The sequence below is a fragment of the Somniosus microcephalus genome, chromosome 13, assembly GCF_052327205.1.
Source record: "Somniosus microcephalus isolate GS21.2 chromosome 13, FLI_Smic_1.0, whole genome shotgun sequence".
NCBI classification, from domain to species: Eukaryota; Metazoa; Chordata; class Chondrichthyes; order Squaliformes; family Somniosidae; genus Somniosus; species Somniosus microcephalus.
In genome coordinates, this window is record NC_140999.1 from 171481138 (window position 1) to 171499518 (window position 18381).

Here is an 18381-nt window from a genome sequence, read left to right on the forward strand (position 1 = left end):
GTAGATCATGCTGAATTTAGTTTCAAATTGGAGTTAATCTGAGGTGTGTGAGTGAAAAATTACACAGCCAATTCCATTTATTCCATCTAAAGAAGATAGAACACTGGGTCTAACTTGCTATTTTCTACAAAGTCCCTGAAATCTCACTAGCATATGCACTTTGTGAAACTGTGAGAAAGCTTATTTTTCAGCAATCAGACTTGCCACTAAAAATTAACTAATAACCCTTGCCTGTTTTTAATATAATTCTGCTCCACATGGGAATGCTGCCTGTGAAACAAACTATTCAGAGGAGTGTATGGGAAGGCCCAAATAACCCAAGGTCTCAGCAAATATTAGATATGGGGAACAGCATTACAAAAAGATAATGGGTCCATTGCTGATCAACCCATTGTAAAATGCACAATTACAGAATACAGAGCCATCTCAAGTGTAATGGGGCCTTTATTTAGCCATATAATACTCAGAAATAGTACAAAGTTCCATATAAAACTTAGGCACCGAATCCTGTTGCAGATACTGTTATTCTCGTGTTCCTGCTTTTCACTTTAAAAGATTTGCTTTTAGCTCTTTTTACTTTATTGCTTTGCAGGAGTTTCCATTATTATTCTTCGTGACAGAGTCATCAGTTTCAACCCATTTTATATGCAAGGTTACCGGAATGCTCACATCTCTTTGGATTGTTTCAATCATATTTGTATCGCCACATTTTCCAACATTCATACAACATGTGACACTAGCCTATACTAATTTAAAATGTCGTACAAAACGTATGCGGAAACAATATTGCTGCATAGAGTAAATGGATCGTATCAGTGGCGAGCGGCGTGCGCTGTAAGGAGATTTTGAAATGTAGTGAGATTAGAAGCAGATACAATATGTATTTTTAATCGTCCTTATCCTTGGCACCGTGTTTCAGAATGCGGGTGAACTCCACATAGTTGAAATTGCTTTTCTTGTCAATTGGCGCTTCTCGGAAAAGTTCATCGACTTCCTCATCGGTGAACCTGTCTCCCATAGTGGTCAGCAGCTCACGCAGTTGGTCTTCATGGATAAAACCTACAGGAAATTCAACTTGTTTATATATTGTCGTTTTTATTTTTTGTTTTGGCAACTTTTGGATGCCACAGTCTACTTAATTGCAGATAAATAAATTGCTTGTTTCAGTTTGAAAAACCTGGCCTCAATTCAATATCACCAAGTCCCTACGTTACAACAGTGACTACACTTCAAAAAGTACCTCATTGGCTGTAAAGTGCTTTGGGACGTCTGGCGGTCGTGAAAGGCGCTATTGAAATGCAAGTCTTTCTTTTTCAGAGAGAGTGTTGCAGCATAGCACTAGATTATGTTTAATTCAGCAAACAGATTACTGCAATACGGCCACCTGTTAATCTTCAGGCCACACAATCAAGTGAAGGTAGGTTTTGAAAAGGTGCAGATTCTGGATCATTGCAAACATGTTTTACTCACCAGGAACTACGAGAGAGAGAGATCTACAAAATCCTTCAAAATGTAACCATGGCGAGTTGTTTTCCTCCCTTTTCTTGGTCAAATTTCCTGGTTCCACTCCTTCCCTCAAGGAGTCCTTGCTGCAGTACAGTTCTGTGGGTACTTTATTCGGATGATCATTATTCTTGTGTGATTCTTTGTAGTGAATGTCACGAGGTTAATCAGCTGTGAAGGGTCTTATAGCTGAGCCCAATCCTCTCCTCACCTGAAGTCCACATGGGTGCACTTCCAACAAATGATGCCAGATAGTAACAGTGCCAGGCTATTTTTTTCCCTTTCCGAACCCAGGATGCTGAGGCTAATTGTAGCTTCTTTATTGCCTTCCCAGCTGAGATCAGGTCAGTCAGCACAGACTAGAAATCAAACTGGAGACCTTCGTGTTCTATATGACTCAGCCAAACTATTGGGCGAGCAATCAATTTAACTCTTTATCTGGGCAGAGATTTTGGGGGCTAAATTCGGTTGATTTGCGCCTCCCGTTAGCAGTCTAAGAGGGCACTAACGGGACGCAAATCAACTAGCGGCTGGGCGCGGTGCTGCTAACGCCTCCCGTGAAATTCAGAGGGAGGTTAGCGGTGGCGCTAACCATTAGCGATGACGTCATCACCATGCACAGCGCCCGGCTCGTGCCCCGGCTGTAATATTGGGTGGCAACTCCGACTTACTGCTGGACGCTATGTCCGCCGGGGTGCCGGCTGCTCTCCGTGAGCCCGGCACTCCTGATCCCTGGTGGCCCAGCTGGGCGCTGGGGTGCGCTGCGCCAGGCCCCTCCCCTTTAATAAGGGGAGGAAGGCCTGCAGTACCGCGGCACGACGTGCCGGGCCACAATATTGGCTCGCAGCGCCCCAAGAGGGACGCGGGGTGCTTCCAGTAAAGCCCCTCCTCCCTCTCGGGGCGCTACCTGGGAAAATCGGCCATGGGGGCGCTAACTTTCTCGGCGCTAAAATTAGCTCCGCACTACCAAAGTTTTACCCCTTTCTTTCCTAAGAATAGATGGAAACTTCATATTGTGGATACTACTTTGTCTAAATTAGCCTACCTAAGGTGTAGAGCTTACTAGTGACATGCTGTAAAAAAAAAATCATTGTTCCTTTCCTGCATTACAACAGTGACCAGACTTTAAAAAAAAGTATGTCATTGGCTGTAAAGTGCTTTGGGATGTCCTGAGGTTGTGAACAGTGCCATATAAGTTTTTAATTTCACATCACACGAAATCTCTTTTCTATTAAAACTCCTTTCTCCTATCAAGTGTCAGCCTTTCCTCCTCAGTTGTAGTAACAGACCACTCCCTCTTCCCACCTGATGATGTGACCAGAGTTCTGAGCTGTCTGAATGTACTGCTCCCTCTCCCTCTTCCTCCATGTGACTGTGGTTCATAGCTGTACTGATACAGAGCTCCTCCTTCCTACTGAACATTACCACAACGGGCAACATGAAGCAACAGCAGCAGAACTGGGTCATACATATTTAGGTGTGCAGTAAATGGGAGGCTGTACTACTTGTACTCAATAATACTTAGGTAGGGGTACATTACAGGCTGTATAGCACAGCATTTGGGATCAAATGGAAGTATAAGCTGGAGATACACCACTGCAGTTTAATAATATCATCCAAACCATTACAATTATTTAATTGAAAAAGTTAGTGGTTTGGATGATAGCAAAACTTTCACAAATTAGATTTGTTTTATGCATTTTTACCAAGCTAGTGATTTTCAATTATTTTTGCATGGAGGACCCCCTGAATATGTCGACACACTCCAAAGAACCCCATGCAAATATTAACATATTCCCAAGGACTGCCTATCCTGACTTTCATTGCTACCCAATGAAAATTAATGCTATGATTGCAGAAAACATGCTATTGGTAAATAATGAACCAAGTCAACAAATAGAGAAATATGGAAATCTGATGAGTCAGATAAATAGAAATTTGGTGATCAGGGGGACCTATTAGATCCTTCTTATGACTCCCATAGAGTCCAGGGACCCTAGTTCATATATTTCATTCTGATAAAAAAATCTTAGAAGTAGGGTATGCAACAATGTAATAATAATTCAAAATTTTCTGAACAGTTCAGTTGTTGCATGTGATTTGTGAATCTAGGAGCATAGTTCAGGAGGTTTACATATGCAACTAGATCATAAAGGATACCAAATGGAGTTAAAGTCTTGTAACATTACCAGTTCAATTCAGTGGCTTCTCAGAGAATCATGTCTCCACTGAACAGCTTTACAAATAAGTAACTTGATTGCCAGTTCAAGGCCACAGTAATCATAGCCTCTTTTATCTAGTAAGATATTCTTTTAAACCAACTCTAACCGGAACTATAGAAGCCCCGATATTTGCGGGGAGGGGGGGAGGCCGAGAATGGCCGAAGAATCCAGCAAGGCCGGAGAGGCAGAGGTCCCGCTGAACTTAACGGCAGGACCTCGTTATCATTTCTTGTTCTGTTTCACGCCCGGCAGCTGGCCAAATTGACAGCCTGGCCGGTGGATGGACCCACCCATGGGGACGGTCCCTGACATTCGGGAGCGGGGGATGGTCGGGGGAGGATGGGCAAATGGGGCTCCCTGCTCCTCCTGGCCCACAAAGAGTGCTGGAAAAGGTACTTACCTTGTGGAGCCGGCAGCTCCTGCCTCCCTTTCAATGTCGGGGTTCTTGGGCCCTGAGAAACCTGCGCGGCAGCAGTGAATTTTAAATTGGACATCAATTGCACTTTGTGGGAGCCCGATTCAAATATGTTAATGAAGTGTCCTGCTTTTCCACGGTGGGATTACTCGGACGCTCCAATAGCCGCCGTGTACGCGGTGTGTTGGGGGCGCTTTCCCCATATTTAAGTCTTTAACCCCGCCCCCGATCCTCTCCTGCTTGTCGAGGGGGTTTAATATCGAGGCCTATTTCCTGCAGGGACTTTCCAGCATTTAGTCATCATCACAATCATACAAATCTGGTAAATTATATCCACACGTCTTATTCACATGGGGTAGCAGAACTCAGGGATACATTTAACTGGAGTATTCTCAAACTGAAGTGACTAACTAAGCAGCTTATAAAACTGGTTGTTATAGTAGTTGCAGCTAAGTCGAGCCTAAGCAACCAGCTGAGCTTGAGAAGTGGAGAATTTAGCTAGGGTCATAATGTAATATGAGCAAGATGTTATACAGCTGAACAGACTTAAAATACAACCTGAACATTAATCAAATTACGTGCAATCTGCTGTCGGCCCAGTGATGCTTACTAATCCAAATCTATTAGAACTGCTTGCTGGCAGCACTGGGCTTCTTTTCCTGCTTTTAGAATAGATTCTCGAGATTACTGACTTATTAAAAGCAGTTTACCTGTTCCTTCTTCATCAAAGCAAGCAAAGGCATTTCGAATGACATCCTCTGGGTCTGTGCCATTCAGTTTCTCACCAAACATGGTCAGGAACATGGTGAAGTTAATGGGGCCAGGAGCTTCATTCATCATCCCTTCTAGGTACTCATCTGTCGGGTTCTTTCCTGTTCACAGGGGTTCAAAGTTGAAAGTGAGCTGCCTGCATTGTTTCATCGAAGGTCCCGTACAGTAGAAGGTAGCTGATTGTGTAGTGACTTGAGTCACCCTTAAGAGGCTTTACAGCATTTGTGGAGGAAATGCACAGCTTAATGTAGCAAAACAGCCTTTTATATAGGCATCTTTTTCAAAATAAAAAATTTGAGGAAACAATATACAGGAAACTTTTGATTAACCGGCCCCTAAATAACCGGAAATGTCAGTTAACCGGCAAAATTCAGGAGTAGGTTCAGGTAACTTTTATTACTTTTTTTACTCCATTTGTTGCTGTGCAAGGGTGTAGCTGCAGCTGTTGCTAAGCTACAGAGATGCTTGCAACTTGTGCTGATTGTTCTGAAGCTGTTGCTAAGCAACAGGGTTTGTTGCTTTATATGGAGCTCTGAGCTCCGTATCTTTTACTATAGCGTTCGGTTATCCGGAATTGTTGATGAACCGGCACCACGTCGGTCCTGTCCGTGCCAGATAACAGAAAGTTTCCTGTATTTTTATCATGTGTTTGTATATTACTATATATCATTGAGGTGGTTGTGAATACCATATTCCCGCTCTCTCCCCATACCCCTTGATGCCTTTTGTGTCTAGAAATCTATCTATCTCCTTCTTAAATATATTCAGTGACTTGGCCTCCACATTCTGTGGTAGAGAATTCCACATGTTCACCACCCTCTGAGTGAAGAAATTTCTCCTCATCTCAGTCCTAAATGTCCTACCCTGTATCCTGAGACTGTGACCCCTCGTTCTAGACGCCCCCCCCAGCCAGGGGAAACATCCTCCCTGCATCCAGTCTGCCTAGCTCTGTCAGAATTTTATTCGTTTCAATGAGATCCCCTCTCATTCTTCTAAACTCTAGTGAATACAGGCCTAGTCGACCCAATCTCTCCTCATACGACCGTCCTGCCATCCCAGGAATCAGTCTGGTGAACCTTCGCTGCACTCCCTCTATGGCAAGTAAAGCCTTTCTTAGGTAAGGAGACCAAAACTGTACACAGTACTCCAGGTGTGGTCTCACTAAGGCCCTGTACAAAAACCATTGAGCTCTTGATAATATGTGTTCTACAAACAAGCACAAGCAGAATGTTAAACAATATTTACTAGCTATTTTTATGCAAATAATTAGGAATTGGGGCACCTAAAGGACTTTTTATTTTAAAGTTCTAATATAAAGTAATTGACTAATAAAATGTAGGCCACAATTCCCATGAAAGTGCTGTACATTTTAGCAGATATTTTATGGCTTTACCAAGAGAAGCCAGCATATCATGCAGATCTTCCTTGTCGATGAAACCGTCACGGTTTTGGTCTATCATGTTGAAAGCTTCTTTGAACTCCTGGATCTGAGACTGATCAAACATTGCGAACACATTGGAAGTCGCCCGCTGAGGACGCTTCTTTGCGGTCTTTGCCTTTGCTCTTTTGCTGGACATGTTGATGTCTTAGTGGCCTGGCGAATAAAGAGGACACAAGTTAAAAGCTTTATTTTTTTTTAAAGTGCACCACAAATAGCAGTCAGGCTGCAAGACACTTCAGATTCATGTTTGAGCAAGTCTGGGGCCATCTGACTGGTAGAAGAGAATAGATTTGTGAATGCCATCAAGTCACTGAACCCATAAAGGAATTAAACATGCTCATATTTTTTCAGCAGCATTCCCTGGAAGGTAATTACTAGGACTAATCTCTTAATTGGGGAAATGCTCCAAAACCCACAACATGGGTTAGGTGAAGCTCATCACATTAAAATCAGAACATTGTGAAATACCATAAATAGCTTTTTTATTTCCCACAGAAACTGAAGATTTTGCTGAAGATAGTGAGGCTGTTTCATGTTAGATTCCTTGTTAAGCTCTTCAGTTACCAGAGGAATGTTCACTTTATAAAATCACACCCCTTTTTTCAGCTAAATGGGACACTGATTGTAAAGCTGAATATTTTACAAAGTAAAATTGGAGATAAACACAGAACCACAAAATACATGAAGTATATTTCTCGTAATAAGAAAATATTTTTGTTGTCATCTTTGTCCCAGTTTTGCTGAAGTGCAGATATGCTATTCCAATCAAAAGGCTAATTTATTTTCTTAATTTTATTAGCATAGTTTAAAAGGATTACAATATGGATGAGTAGAAGTTAACTATTATGAGGACTTATGTGACATTATTGGAACATTCTATACTTCATATTTACAAGACAATTACAATTACATTGAAATGAGCCCAATTATAGTCTTTGTATATTACATTATCAAAATTTGTATAGAGTATATTATAATAATTAGCAGTGTCTGAAATTCCATACCGTAGGTGGGCTATTCCCCTATACAGGTAATCAGCTTCCTTTAGATTTTAATATTCACAGGGGATACATTCATTTTTGTACTTTTGCTTCCTGGATAGCCCTGAGCTAAAGGGGGAGAAATTTGGTATCGTCCCGTTTGGGGCGCAATTATTGGCCGGGCGCAAAGTTTAGCGTCTGGCGCTACTTATCGCCTCTGACTGCAAACTTGGCTTCTATCGCCCCTGGAGGTGACTGGAGCACTAAATCAGGCGCTACACACCTCTCTTAAGGCGCTAACGCCGAGGAGCGAGATGCTACCTCAGATCGCTGGCGAAGCTCATGTGATGTCAGTCAGCAATGGAACACAGACACACTGGCGCCGGCCAGTTCTTAAAGGGGAGGGTCGATCTTGCTCTCCACCTACACCCTGCTCATTGCAGCCTTGAATCTCGGCCTGGAGAGACCTGTACATCAAATCTGTTGGAAAGAACAATGGAGAGGCCCAGGGAAAGAACTCAGAGTGCAGCCCCCATAGTCTCTTCTAAATCGATGCAAGGAAGATCAAATAAAAAAAAACTGCAAAGCGCTGCTCAGTACCCAAAACTCCTCAGCACAGTTTTGAATACCTCCTGCAGTCTCGTTCTCTCTCTCTGAATGCGTGGTGCAAAAATGTCGCTGACAAAAAAAGCCTTTAAATAGCGCTCCCCCAGTCCCTTCCCGACTGCAAAACGCTCCTCTAAACCTGTCGTTGCTAGCGGCAGGCGGTAAGACAGGGGGCATCACTCAATATCCGGTCCGGGGCGCTACCAGGGCATTGCACGCTCGACTGACGTCATGATCTGCGGGCGCAGGAGATCATGGTGGTAGTGTTTAACGCCGCCGCAAAATGTCTAGTCAATTTCGTGAGTGGCGCAAACATCGCCGCGCACGGGCGCTAGTTGCTTTGCGCCCCAGTAGCGCCCTCTTAAGGTGCTAGCGGGAGGTGCAAACTAACCGAATTTTTCCCCCAAAGTCTGTGAGCAATACACCCTGGTGGGGTTCCAGATTTGATCCCCAGGCTTTGCTGTGTTAGCTGATATCAGCTGGTGCATTGGAAGAGGCCTGTCAACTGGCTGCAGCACCCCTGGGTGAGGGAGCGGAAAATTCTCCAGTGCTTCCAGAGTGTTGGGATCGTACCTGCTGGTACTGCATCAGGTGAGGACAGGAACAGGTTTGACTCTAAAGCCTCCCCGCCATGGTCAAATAGCTTGCTGACACTCACCATCAAGGTGCACACCTCAATGATGTAGGCGAGGCACTGATAGGTGATCACTGCCCATGGAATCGTATGTCAGTAAGGAAGTTTAACACCTTCCAAAGAGGAAGGGAAATTTAAACATTGGAAGGGGAAAATAAGCAACATTTATTACTGAAGGATTGGTGTCCATTTTCCTATCAAATTTGCAGATATTTATGTCCATTTCATAAAGTTCAGTCACTTTTTCTCGTGGAGTTGGTCTGTCAAGGAAATATTTAAATAGTTTTTAAATAGCAACCCACAGGAAATAGAACAGTTCCACACACTTCACATTTTTGGCTCTCTTTTTAATTAGATGCTGTTTGAAAGCACAGGAAAAGAGCGGGACTCAGGCTGTACGTATTAAGCCAACATGTCCTTCACTGTCTTTGTGTTATTTGTTACTTTGCCACTCTCTTCAAACTGATTTCTAACAGTGGTTATGGAGGGAACCCATTTCACTTTGTGGTGATCTGCAATTTTACTGCAATCCTCCCCGCCCCACTCCCCAGGCAAAAAAGGAAGAATTCGCCCTTTTTTTTTTCCACTTTTGTTTTCTTCTGAAAGTAGTGACTCGTACTGAGATGTGGTCCCATGGCTCACTTACTATCCCTCGCACACAAGTCGGGACTGAGTGTTGGCAAACTATCCAAAGAGATGCCACACCCGGATCAGCTTGATCCTGTCCTTCACATGTGCGTTTTGAGCAAGAGGCAATCAAGATAGGAAACCTTTGTTCATTTAATTTCACTCTAGATTAGGGATGGTGCGGTCAGTCATAGCACCCCACCACCACTGTGCCACGGATAGGGATTGAACATGGGACTGCCTGGTCTGTGTAGGCCAGAGCGGTCAGAGAACTGACAAATATAGCTTTTAATACATCTCAAGTCAGTTATAGGTGCTTCCCAAGCCTACTTTGTTGCTGTCAGATTTCTATATTCAAGTAATTGGAAAAATATATTTGATTTTCCCTTTAAGCTGTTCAAAATGTAAAAGCCGAACATTCATTTTGAATGTCAGGTTAGGCGGCAGTTCTGGAGCCTGACTGGGCATGAGGTCCATTTTTAATCATACTCAATTGCACATTTCATTAACAGTAATTTGTTTCAAATGAAATTTCTGGGATTATTTATTACAGCATTAGTTTCACTGCAATTCTACAGCTGTCTCCCATTACAAGAGACTTTGAAAGAGTGGCTTATTTCTTGTCATGAAGAATCAAACATTAATCAGCTATTTCTGGGCCAAAACGAAAGAAAGAAGCTCTTGTTCCTTTCTTTTTATCTTCATCGTTTACGATCGAAGCAATCCATTACAAATGCAAAAAGTGAAATTAAAATTTACTAACGTATTTAGAAGCCCCCATACTGAACAAATGGGATTTCAAAAGTCACGTTAGCATGGACTTATTTACTTTGCCAACTTAAATTGCGTATTGTCTTTCGCAATAGAAAACAATTTCTTAACTTATTACTGGGGTGTACTGGTGATTTCTCTACACTTGGTATAAACAGCCCCTGACACTCTCTTGATGGCTTGGTGGGTACTTGCACCACATGATGTGGTACTCAGATATACCACCCAGATTTGATGCCTGGTCTGCCTTGAGGTAGCTGATCTTAATGAGGATGGCAGAGGAATGCTTCAATTAGCCTCAATGCCCCTTGGCTAGGGAGGAGGAAAAATAAATCCAATCAAAATTGGGCATGGTTCCTGCTCCAGATTGCAAGCCACTGAGTTCTCCTGGAAGTGTACATGTGTGAAAATCCGATGAAGACAGAATTGGACCTGACTGTGATGCATCCTGTGGTTGAATAACCTGCCGACTCTCATTGTCGAGTCTCACCCGTAAAGAACGACCACCTGAGCAAGGTACCAGAGAGCACTTGGTGCTTGTGAAAACACACCCCAAACAAGGTGTCAGTGACTTGAGGGGAGAAAAATTATTCTAAAAAATGATCTTGTTATTTTGTGCACGCTCTATGCAAAGTCACCGTGAGGATACGTTGGATGCACAACTCACCAGGAATCACTATAGTTCTATAAGCAACTAATCCTACTGCAAAATAATATATTCAAGTGGTTTGTGATTATTTCAAATGGCGGCTTGCTGTGATCACAATATTCTGTACAACAGTAAGTATCCAAGCTGCAAACTAGTTTGTAATTATTCCCCTAGTCAAATTTGAACATTTTTCACTAAAGATTAGATGTGATGTTCTTAATCTATTTCATCATATCAGTCACAAGAGACATCACCTGCTGTAGATAATGCAAATTGGGAAGTATTCAAACCAAAGTCTTTTCGTTGCATGTTTCCACTTGTAATTATACATGTTTATTTTCCTCATTCAAATGTGAACTATAGTGTATTCTTTCTTGCCTTTATGTTTTGACATTCAAATCACAATTCTGCTAAGATCCCAATCATATGGTTAAAGGTGAAAATATTCTACTGACCCAAGTTTGCTTTTTCTATAGGTTACATTTAGACCGAGAAATTACACTCGACATTGGGGTCAAGAAACAATCGACTAGGAATGAGAAAAAGGTCACGCAGGGGACGTGGTTTGCGTGACGCAGGCTCATTTATGCTGGCAGCTCATTACCTCATGTCAGGCGTGCAGCCAGCGCTGCCCGTGCTGCTTATTGGCTGTGTGCCTGTTTGGGGGGCACGAGAAATTGGGTCTCTCTGACCTCTTTAAAGGCAGCCGGCACCTCTTAAAGGGGAGGTGCACAGCAGCAGGGAAACATTGCAACGTATAAATTGGTTGCAAGGGATCCAGAGAGGATACCCAAGTTCTCAAATGCTGCGTTGGAGACCCTGGTCTAGGCGGTGGACAGGAGGATGGAAAGTCCTCCAGACAACACCTCTGGCACCAGTGGGATGAGGCGTCTGAGGAGGTCAATGCGAGGAGCGTAGCTCCAAGGACATGGCTTCAATGTCAGAAAAAGTTCAATGACCTCAGCAGAGATGTCATGGTAAGAATTTTACATTTCACCTCAAGTACTCTCTTCTCACACCTCCACCACCTGCAGCCTCACTACTTACAAAACTCCCCTACTCTCCTTCCCTTCACTCTCCTACAATCACTGCACCACATTTCACTCCACCTCCTTCTCCTCCAACCCACGCACTCTGCACTTCCTACTCTCATTACTATTGCAACTCCCCACATCTTGCATAAACCATCTACACTATTTCACCCTGACAGGCACATTCTCAAAATAGCTCACAAGACTGTCACTAACACACTCCCCTCTTTCTTGCAGCATTAGGTTGCGCACAACATCAGACAGGAGGCAGCGACTGTGGGAGGTCGAGCTCTCCTGTACATCCTTTCCCCAGTGGAGGAGGAGGTGCTGGACGTCATGGGCAGGGTGCGAGTCATGCCCTTGGTGAGTGGCAATGAGATTTCTAGTGACGGCATGGCTCTCGTATGTCAGCTGTGCATCTGTGCCCAGCTTCGTGACAGGAGAGATGAGCTATGTATGGAAAGGATACCCCTTATTGCAAAGTAACCAGCCTGTGACCTGACAGCTTAGTTGGAATAAAAACGGCACAGAAGACTGGTGCAGAATGAATGAATCATGACTGCTGCCAGGAAACCAGGCATAGATTTGCATGATGCGCTGCAAACAAGCTGCATATTCAGGGAGTGAAATCGCTTTCTATTGAATAAGATGCTAGGCTGGTGATGGGGAGCATCCAAGGCAATGTGGGTGCCGTCTATGGCACCTTGGACTCTGGGAAAGCCTGCAATGCGGGCAAAGCCTAGTGCTCTCCTTCCCTGCTGTGCTTTGTCCATGGGAAATGTGATATATATGGTCCTCCTGGAGTAGAAAGCCTTGGCCACCTCCCTGATACAGCGGTGCACAGCAAACTGCAATATGTCACTGTGACCGTGACAGCCACAGGCAATGCTGTCCATGCCCTGGTTTGGGGCTCCAGTTGTGACTGCAGCAGGTGACATAGATCCAAGACTGCCTCCTTGGTGAAGCGAAGGTGCCTTATACATTGCTCCTCAGTGAAGTTGATGTATGAAAAGTGCCCCCTGGAGACCTGCTGTGGGTATGGCCTCCTGCAAAGTACTCTTCTCCCAGCTAATCTTGCTCTCTCCTGTCACCTTCGATGCTTCCCCCTTGTCCTCCTGCCCCGAAGGCAGACATACCAGACCACCCATGAGTGGAATAAAATTCTTTCCAAAGCAGACAAAAACAGTGCCGCACCAACACAAAGTTGTTCCCAGATGTCAGAATTAACTCGTGGAACGCACCAACTATCCAAAAAATGGCCCGAAAGTTAACCAGCAACCTAAGAGGACAAAGTAGCAACTAACCTATATGGAGTGGATAAACCCTTTAATTGGCACTCCTGCAGGGTCCTTACTGACTGTTGGCACCATAATTTGCTGGGCGTGTTTATCACGTGCCGCGTCAGGCACTGGGACAGGCCAATTTACCGAAAGGTTTCTACAACTACTGTGGGAACCTTATTTTAATATTCTAGTGAGGCTTTCAAATACTTCCGGCACACTCCCTCCTGAGCAATCCGATCCAATTTGATGGGCAGTGGAATTCCAGCGCTGGACGGGCGCACAACGCGACCTGCCATACTGGGCCCTTAGGAGCCCGTTTAATGGCTGTAAAGCAGGAGCAGCACGATCGAATTTCTCGACCACTTTATTTCAGATTGACCGGTGTGTATTAAACATAAAGGGGTAGAAATTCGCCTTGGACGGTAGCACAAAACGGGCGGCATCGAATCGGCCACCTGTTATACCCGTTCTACTCCCCATTCGATATTCAGTTCCGTTGTCTTCAATAGAATCAGGTGGGGTGTATAACGGGCGGCCCATACGACAGCACATAGGGCCATAGACGAATTTCAACCCCAAAGTTTGTCCATTTGTTATGCTGAAATTGCTGAAGCCTTTTTCAGCAGCTGTGGGAAGGAACATTTTGCCCACTGAGTGTCTTCTGCTTGTTAGCTGTTTGTGAAATATCAATTAATGGGACATGTAGCTGAATTTTGGTCACTTTGTGTTTCTCTCTAAGTAAGAGTTGGGGATGCATCCATTCAGGTTGTTGAAAGAGCTGATAAGCGACGTAGCCAGTCAGCTTCAGTCATGGTTTGTTTTGCTGGAATGCTTCAGTATGTGGAGTATCCAGCACCAAAAATCAATCGGACTGGGAACGAAAGAGGAGTCAACAGCTGGATTCTTTGGGTGAGCAGAATATCACCTCATCCAAATACAAACATCGCATCAGGAAGTCTACTTTCTTCAAAACGACTTCCAGATTATCAGACTGTATAAGTATTAGGTCCTAAAGAAAATATTTTAACCCCTTGTGGATTATTTTAATCGTCAGGAACACAGCAAAGTTTTAAAAAAAAACTGCAAACGTCTATGCAGTCTTTCTGTCTGCTCCCAAAAACTAATTGTTGTTTTCTAAGTATCTGTACCATCAGCACCTTGCTGTATCTTTTTGCTTCTATATTATTATCTGACTGTTAGTTTTAGGCTGAATGTAATGATCTAACTATGGATTTTATTGCCTTTGGAGTAGGCAGGAAACCATGGCGGGCATGCTAGGTGGTCTACAGTGTGACTGACACACTACAGACAAGGGCTAATTGTTAGTCTCACCGCACCCAATCCCATTTACAGTACACAGGTTTTAGTTCACAGGAATAAAGACTCTCTTCATCTGCTTATGGAAACTGGCTAACATTAAGCCTCTTACAATTCAGGTTTTCTCACAATATGTGTAACCTGTGTTCATGGCAAAGGGGCAGCGTTCTGTGAGTATAGCACAATGTGCTTGCATAGCGTGTCTGAATCCTTAGCTGATTGTCTTCAAGCTCACTAAAGCTGGCCACTGAAGTGCACTCAGTGCCTTGAAAGCAGAAAGCAAAGAGTCCATGAAAAAATACCTCATCTGCACTGTTGGTACACATTGTAGAAATCTAATCTGCAGGTGCCACGAGCATTGCAAGAGACTGAATACCAAGTGTTCAGGGCAGACAATTGCTCTGTCAAGAAATCCAGCTAACTTGCTGATGACGGCACAAATTTGAGTGGAAAACTCCTCCACACTACCCAGGCAATGTTTGTACAGAGACATATGACTGACGGGTATGTTGCTGTGATGAAGTATCCTCCTGTTAATAGTGGGCCTGGCGACGTCTGAATTCCAAAGCTGCACTGCTTAGCTCATCACCACGTGAAGCCTTTGCCCCTCAACGTAAGGCTTTTTTTTCAGCTTCTAACACTATTACTTCATTACCTTGTGATGTCTTCTGAATATCACTACCTACAGCCTCTGGGTGTGTGTGCATCTCTCTATAAATGCCTGTCGGATATGATTTTGGCACAGCCTCACCAGTGGAAAGTCCCACTATAGCATCCTTATGTTCTGGCATTGCTAAGTGGAGAAAAGAACTCAGAATGAGTACAGATGCATGTTTGTGTAAATGGTTGCAGCTTGTACAGTGCTTGCAGTTATCACCACTGGTGCTCAGGGTATGTATGCTCTGATAGATTCCCTTTGCAGGTGTACATTATTATAGACTGTGCACTACTCTCCAATATAAAAAAGGTGTAATGTAAGAAAGACTTACATTTATATAGCGCCTTTCACGACCACCGGACATCTCAAAGTGCTTTACAGCCAGTTATGTACTTTTGGCGTGTAGTCACTGTTGTAATGTGGGAAACGCGACAGCCAATTTGCACACAGCAAGCTCCCACAAACAGCAATGTGATAATGACCAGATAATCTGTTTTTGTTATGTTGATTGAAGGATAAATATTGGCCAGGACACCAGGGATAACTCCCCTGCTCCTCTTCGAAATAGTGCCATGGGATCTTTTATGTCCACCTGAGAGGGCCTTGGTTTAACGTCTCATCCGAAAGACGGCACCTCCGACAGAGCAGCACCTGAACCCACAATCTTCCGACTCAGGTGAGTGTGCTACCCACTGAGCCACGACTGACACTGTAAATTAATTACAATGATGCCAGGGATGACAGAATATAATTATGATGAAAGCTTTGGAAAAACTGCAACTGTATTCAGTGGAGCAGAGAAGATTAAAGAGGGATTTTGTAGAAATATAGGAAATTATGGAAATATTTGCGAGGGTAAATAGTGAAAGATTGTATCCACTGATCTGTGAATTGGTAATAAGGGATAACATAATCAGGATTAGTACTGGAAGTATAAAGGGAGTACATTGGAAGAAATGCTGTCAGCCGTGGCTCAGTGGGGAGCACTCTCGCCTCGGAGTCAGAAGGTTTTGGGCTCAAGTCCCACTTCAGAGACTTGAGCACACAATCCAGGTTGGCACTTCAGTGCAGTACTGAGGGAGGTGGCGTCTTTTGGATGAGACGTTAAAACCAAGCCTCATCTGCCCTCTTATGTGGATGTGAGATCAAAGATCCCATGGCACTATTTTGAAGAAGAGCAGGGGCGTTCTCCCTGGTATCCTGGCCAATATTTATCTTTCAACCAACATCAGTAAAAAAACAAATTATCTGGTCATTATCAAATTGCTGTTTGTGGGACCTTGCCATGTGCAATTTAGCAGCAACATTTCCTACATTACAACAGTGAGTAAAAAGTGCTGTAAAGCACTTTCGGACATCTGGAGGTCATGAAAGGCACTATATAAATGCAAGTTTAAAAAAAAAAAAAAAATGTCATATATATGATTTGTACAATTTAGGTTCCCTCCCAACCCTTATTACGTTTGCAGCAATATGCTGTTTCCGATGGTAGAAGTTGCTGACTATGATCAGGAAATTATACACATATGCATGCTGTGAATGGGAGTACAAGCCACAGGATTAATACTTGCTGTTTTACTGAATTATTTTAGACTGGAGGCTGCATGAGCTGCTCACCATGCAATCCTACATTACAACAGTGACTACACATGAAAAGTGGCTATAAAACGCTTTGGGGTGTCTTGAAGTGTGAAAGGCGCTATATAAATGCAAGTCTTTTTTTCATTCTTGCCCTCTCTACCAGGTCATATCGTTCAGGATAAAACTAATAATCAACTTCATACACAAGACTTACAATTACACAGAAGTAAAAGGAACACAGCAGAATAGTTAGCAATACGGATGCTTAATTTCCGCACTACTTCAAACTATTTTGAAAGGAACAAAATGTCTGAAATCTTTCTAGAATCTTTTAACAGAGCCTTGTGATGATGATAGAGGGTTCTTCACTCCCTAGAGCCCCATCTCACCATTATGACATGGAAAACACACAGTTGACTGCAGGGAACTACAGAATAGGGAAAGTCTTGACAGATCTCAAGTTTTGGGTTTTTGTGAATGCACTTCGCGTGTGAAAACCCGGAACTTACGCGGCCATTATGGGCGCGTATGCACCTCGTATGCATCCGTAGGGGCCGCAAAATACAGGCCAATGTATGAACCATCAAGTTACAGCATTTGGACGGACCTTCTTGTCTTTTTACGCCTGCCTTGCATATCTCAAAGAGCTTGGTTTCTAAAAACAACTCTGTGATTGTGCTGCACCAACAAACTTGGATTTCAATCAGCCTTTCAAAGCAAAGATTACAGATGGAATTTCCAATGCTAAGCCGTTTCTGCAGCCCGTGTCCTAACTTGCACCAAGTTCCGTTCACCCATCACTCCTGTGCTTGCTGACCTACTTTGGCTCCCGGTTAAGCAACAGCTCAATTTTAAAATTCTCATCCTTGTTTTCAAATCACTCCAGGGCCCCTCCCTATCTCTGTAATCTCTTCCAGCCCCACAACCCTCCGATACTGCTGTGCTCCTCTAATTCTGGCCTCTTGAGCATCCCCGATTTTAATCGCTCCACCATTGGCAGCCGTGCCTTCAGCTGCCTAGGCCCTAAGCTCTAGAATTCTCTCCCTAAACCTCTCCGCCTCTCTACCTCTTTCCTCCTTTAAGACGCTCCTTAAAACCTACCTCATCTGCCCTAATATCTCCTTATGTGGCTCGGTGTCAAATTTTGTTTGCTAACCCTCCTGTGCAGCGTTTTGGGACGTTTTGCACTACATGAAAGGCGCTGTACAAATGCAAGTTGTTGTTGTTTCCTCATATTTAATCCAGTCTCCAAGGTGTAACATTATTGGAAACAAATACCCATGTGCCATTACAGTCCCCCTGCCATTACTATCGTCTTAGAGGACCTCATATTCATCTCATAAATACCTACATTACCACCACAAACATCAACTGTATTTTTAAAGATTTTTACACTCAATGAATATGATATCTGGGGTTTTTAGGCTACTACCCAAATCTTTTATCACTGAAAAGGGCTTGCATTGTTTAAATCATAGTCTTTCTCACTTATATCAAGATAATGCTGCATTAAATATCAGAAGATATACGATTCCATTAAGTTTTACCAGTATCAGCTTTAACTGTGCATGAACCTTAAAGCACTGCATGATGATCTCATCAAAACAAAAGTTCAGACTTCATTGAAATCCTCAGGTTATTCAAACCACTTTAGTCAAGGGATTATTCATTTTTATCCCATACCGATTTTTTTCCCCCTGACTAACTCTTGTAAGGGCAATGATTCCTTGCTGGGTACAGTTCCACAGGCACTTTTTACACTGATGTACCTCACCCAAATAGCCATTCTTCATCTGTGAACACGGACAGTGTCAGCAACTTATCTGACCACTGAAGGCATCATTGCCAAAGCTGATTCTGTCCTCACTTGACCTGTGCGCGCACACACTTCC

The 18381-nt window shown here is 43.5% G+C and overlaps 1 protein-coding gene across 1 annotated transcript in view; it reads right to left on the reverse strand.

Annotated features, from left to right (window-relative positions):
* Positions 1–428: 428 nt before the first annotated feature.
* LOC147108771 (myosin regulatory light polypeptide 9) overlaps positions 429–18381 on the reverse strand; it is a 29160-nt gene continuing 11207 nt past the window's right edge. Inside the window, exons 2-4 of the mRNA XM_086005591.1 lie at positions 6305–6505; positions 4851–5012; positions 429–1059 (exon numbers count right to left, since the gene is read on the reverse strand). Of these exons, the coding sequence (XP_085861717.1) occupies positions 887–1059; positions 4851–5012; positions 6305–6488 (519 nt within the window). The 5' untranslated portion in view covers positions 6489–6505 and the 3' untranslated portion in view covers positions 429–886. The remainder of the gene's footprint in view (positions 1060–4850; positions 5013–6304; positions 6506–18381) is intronic.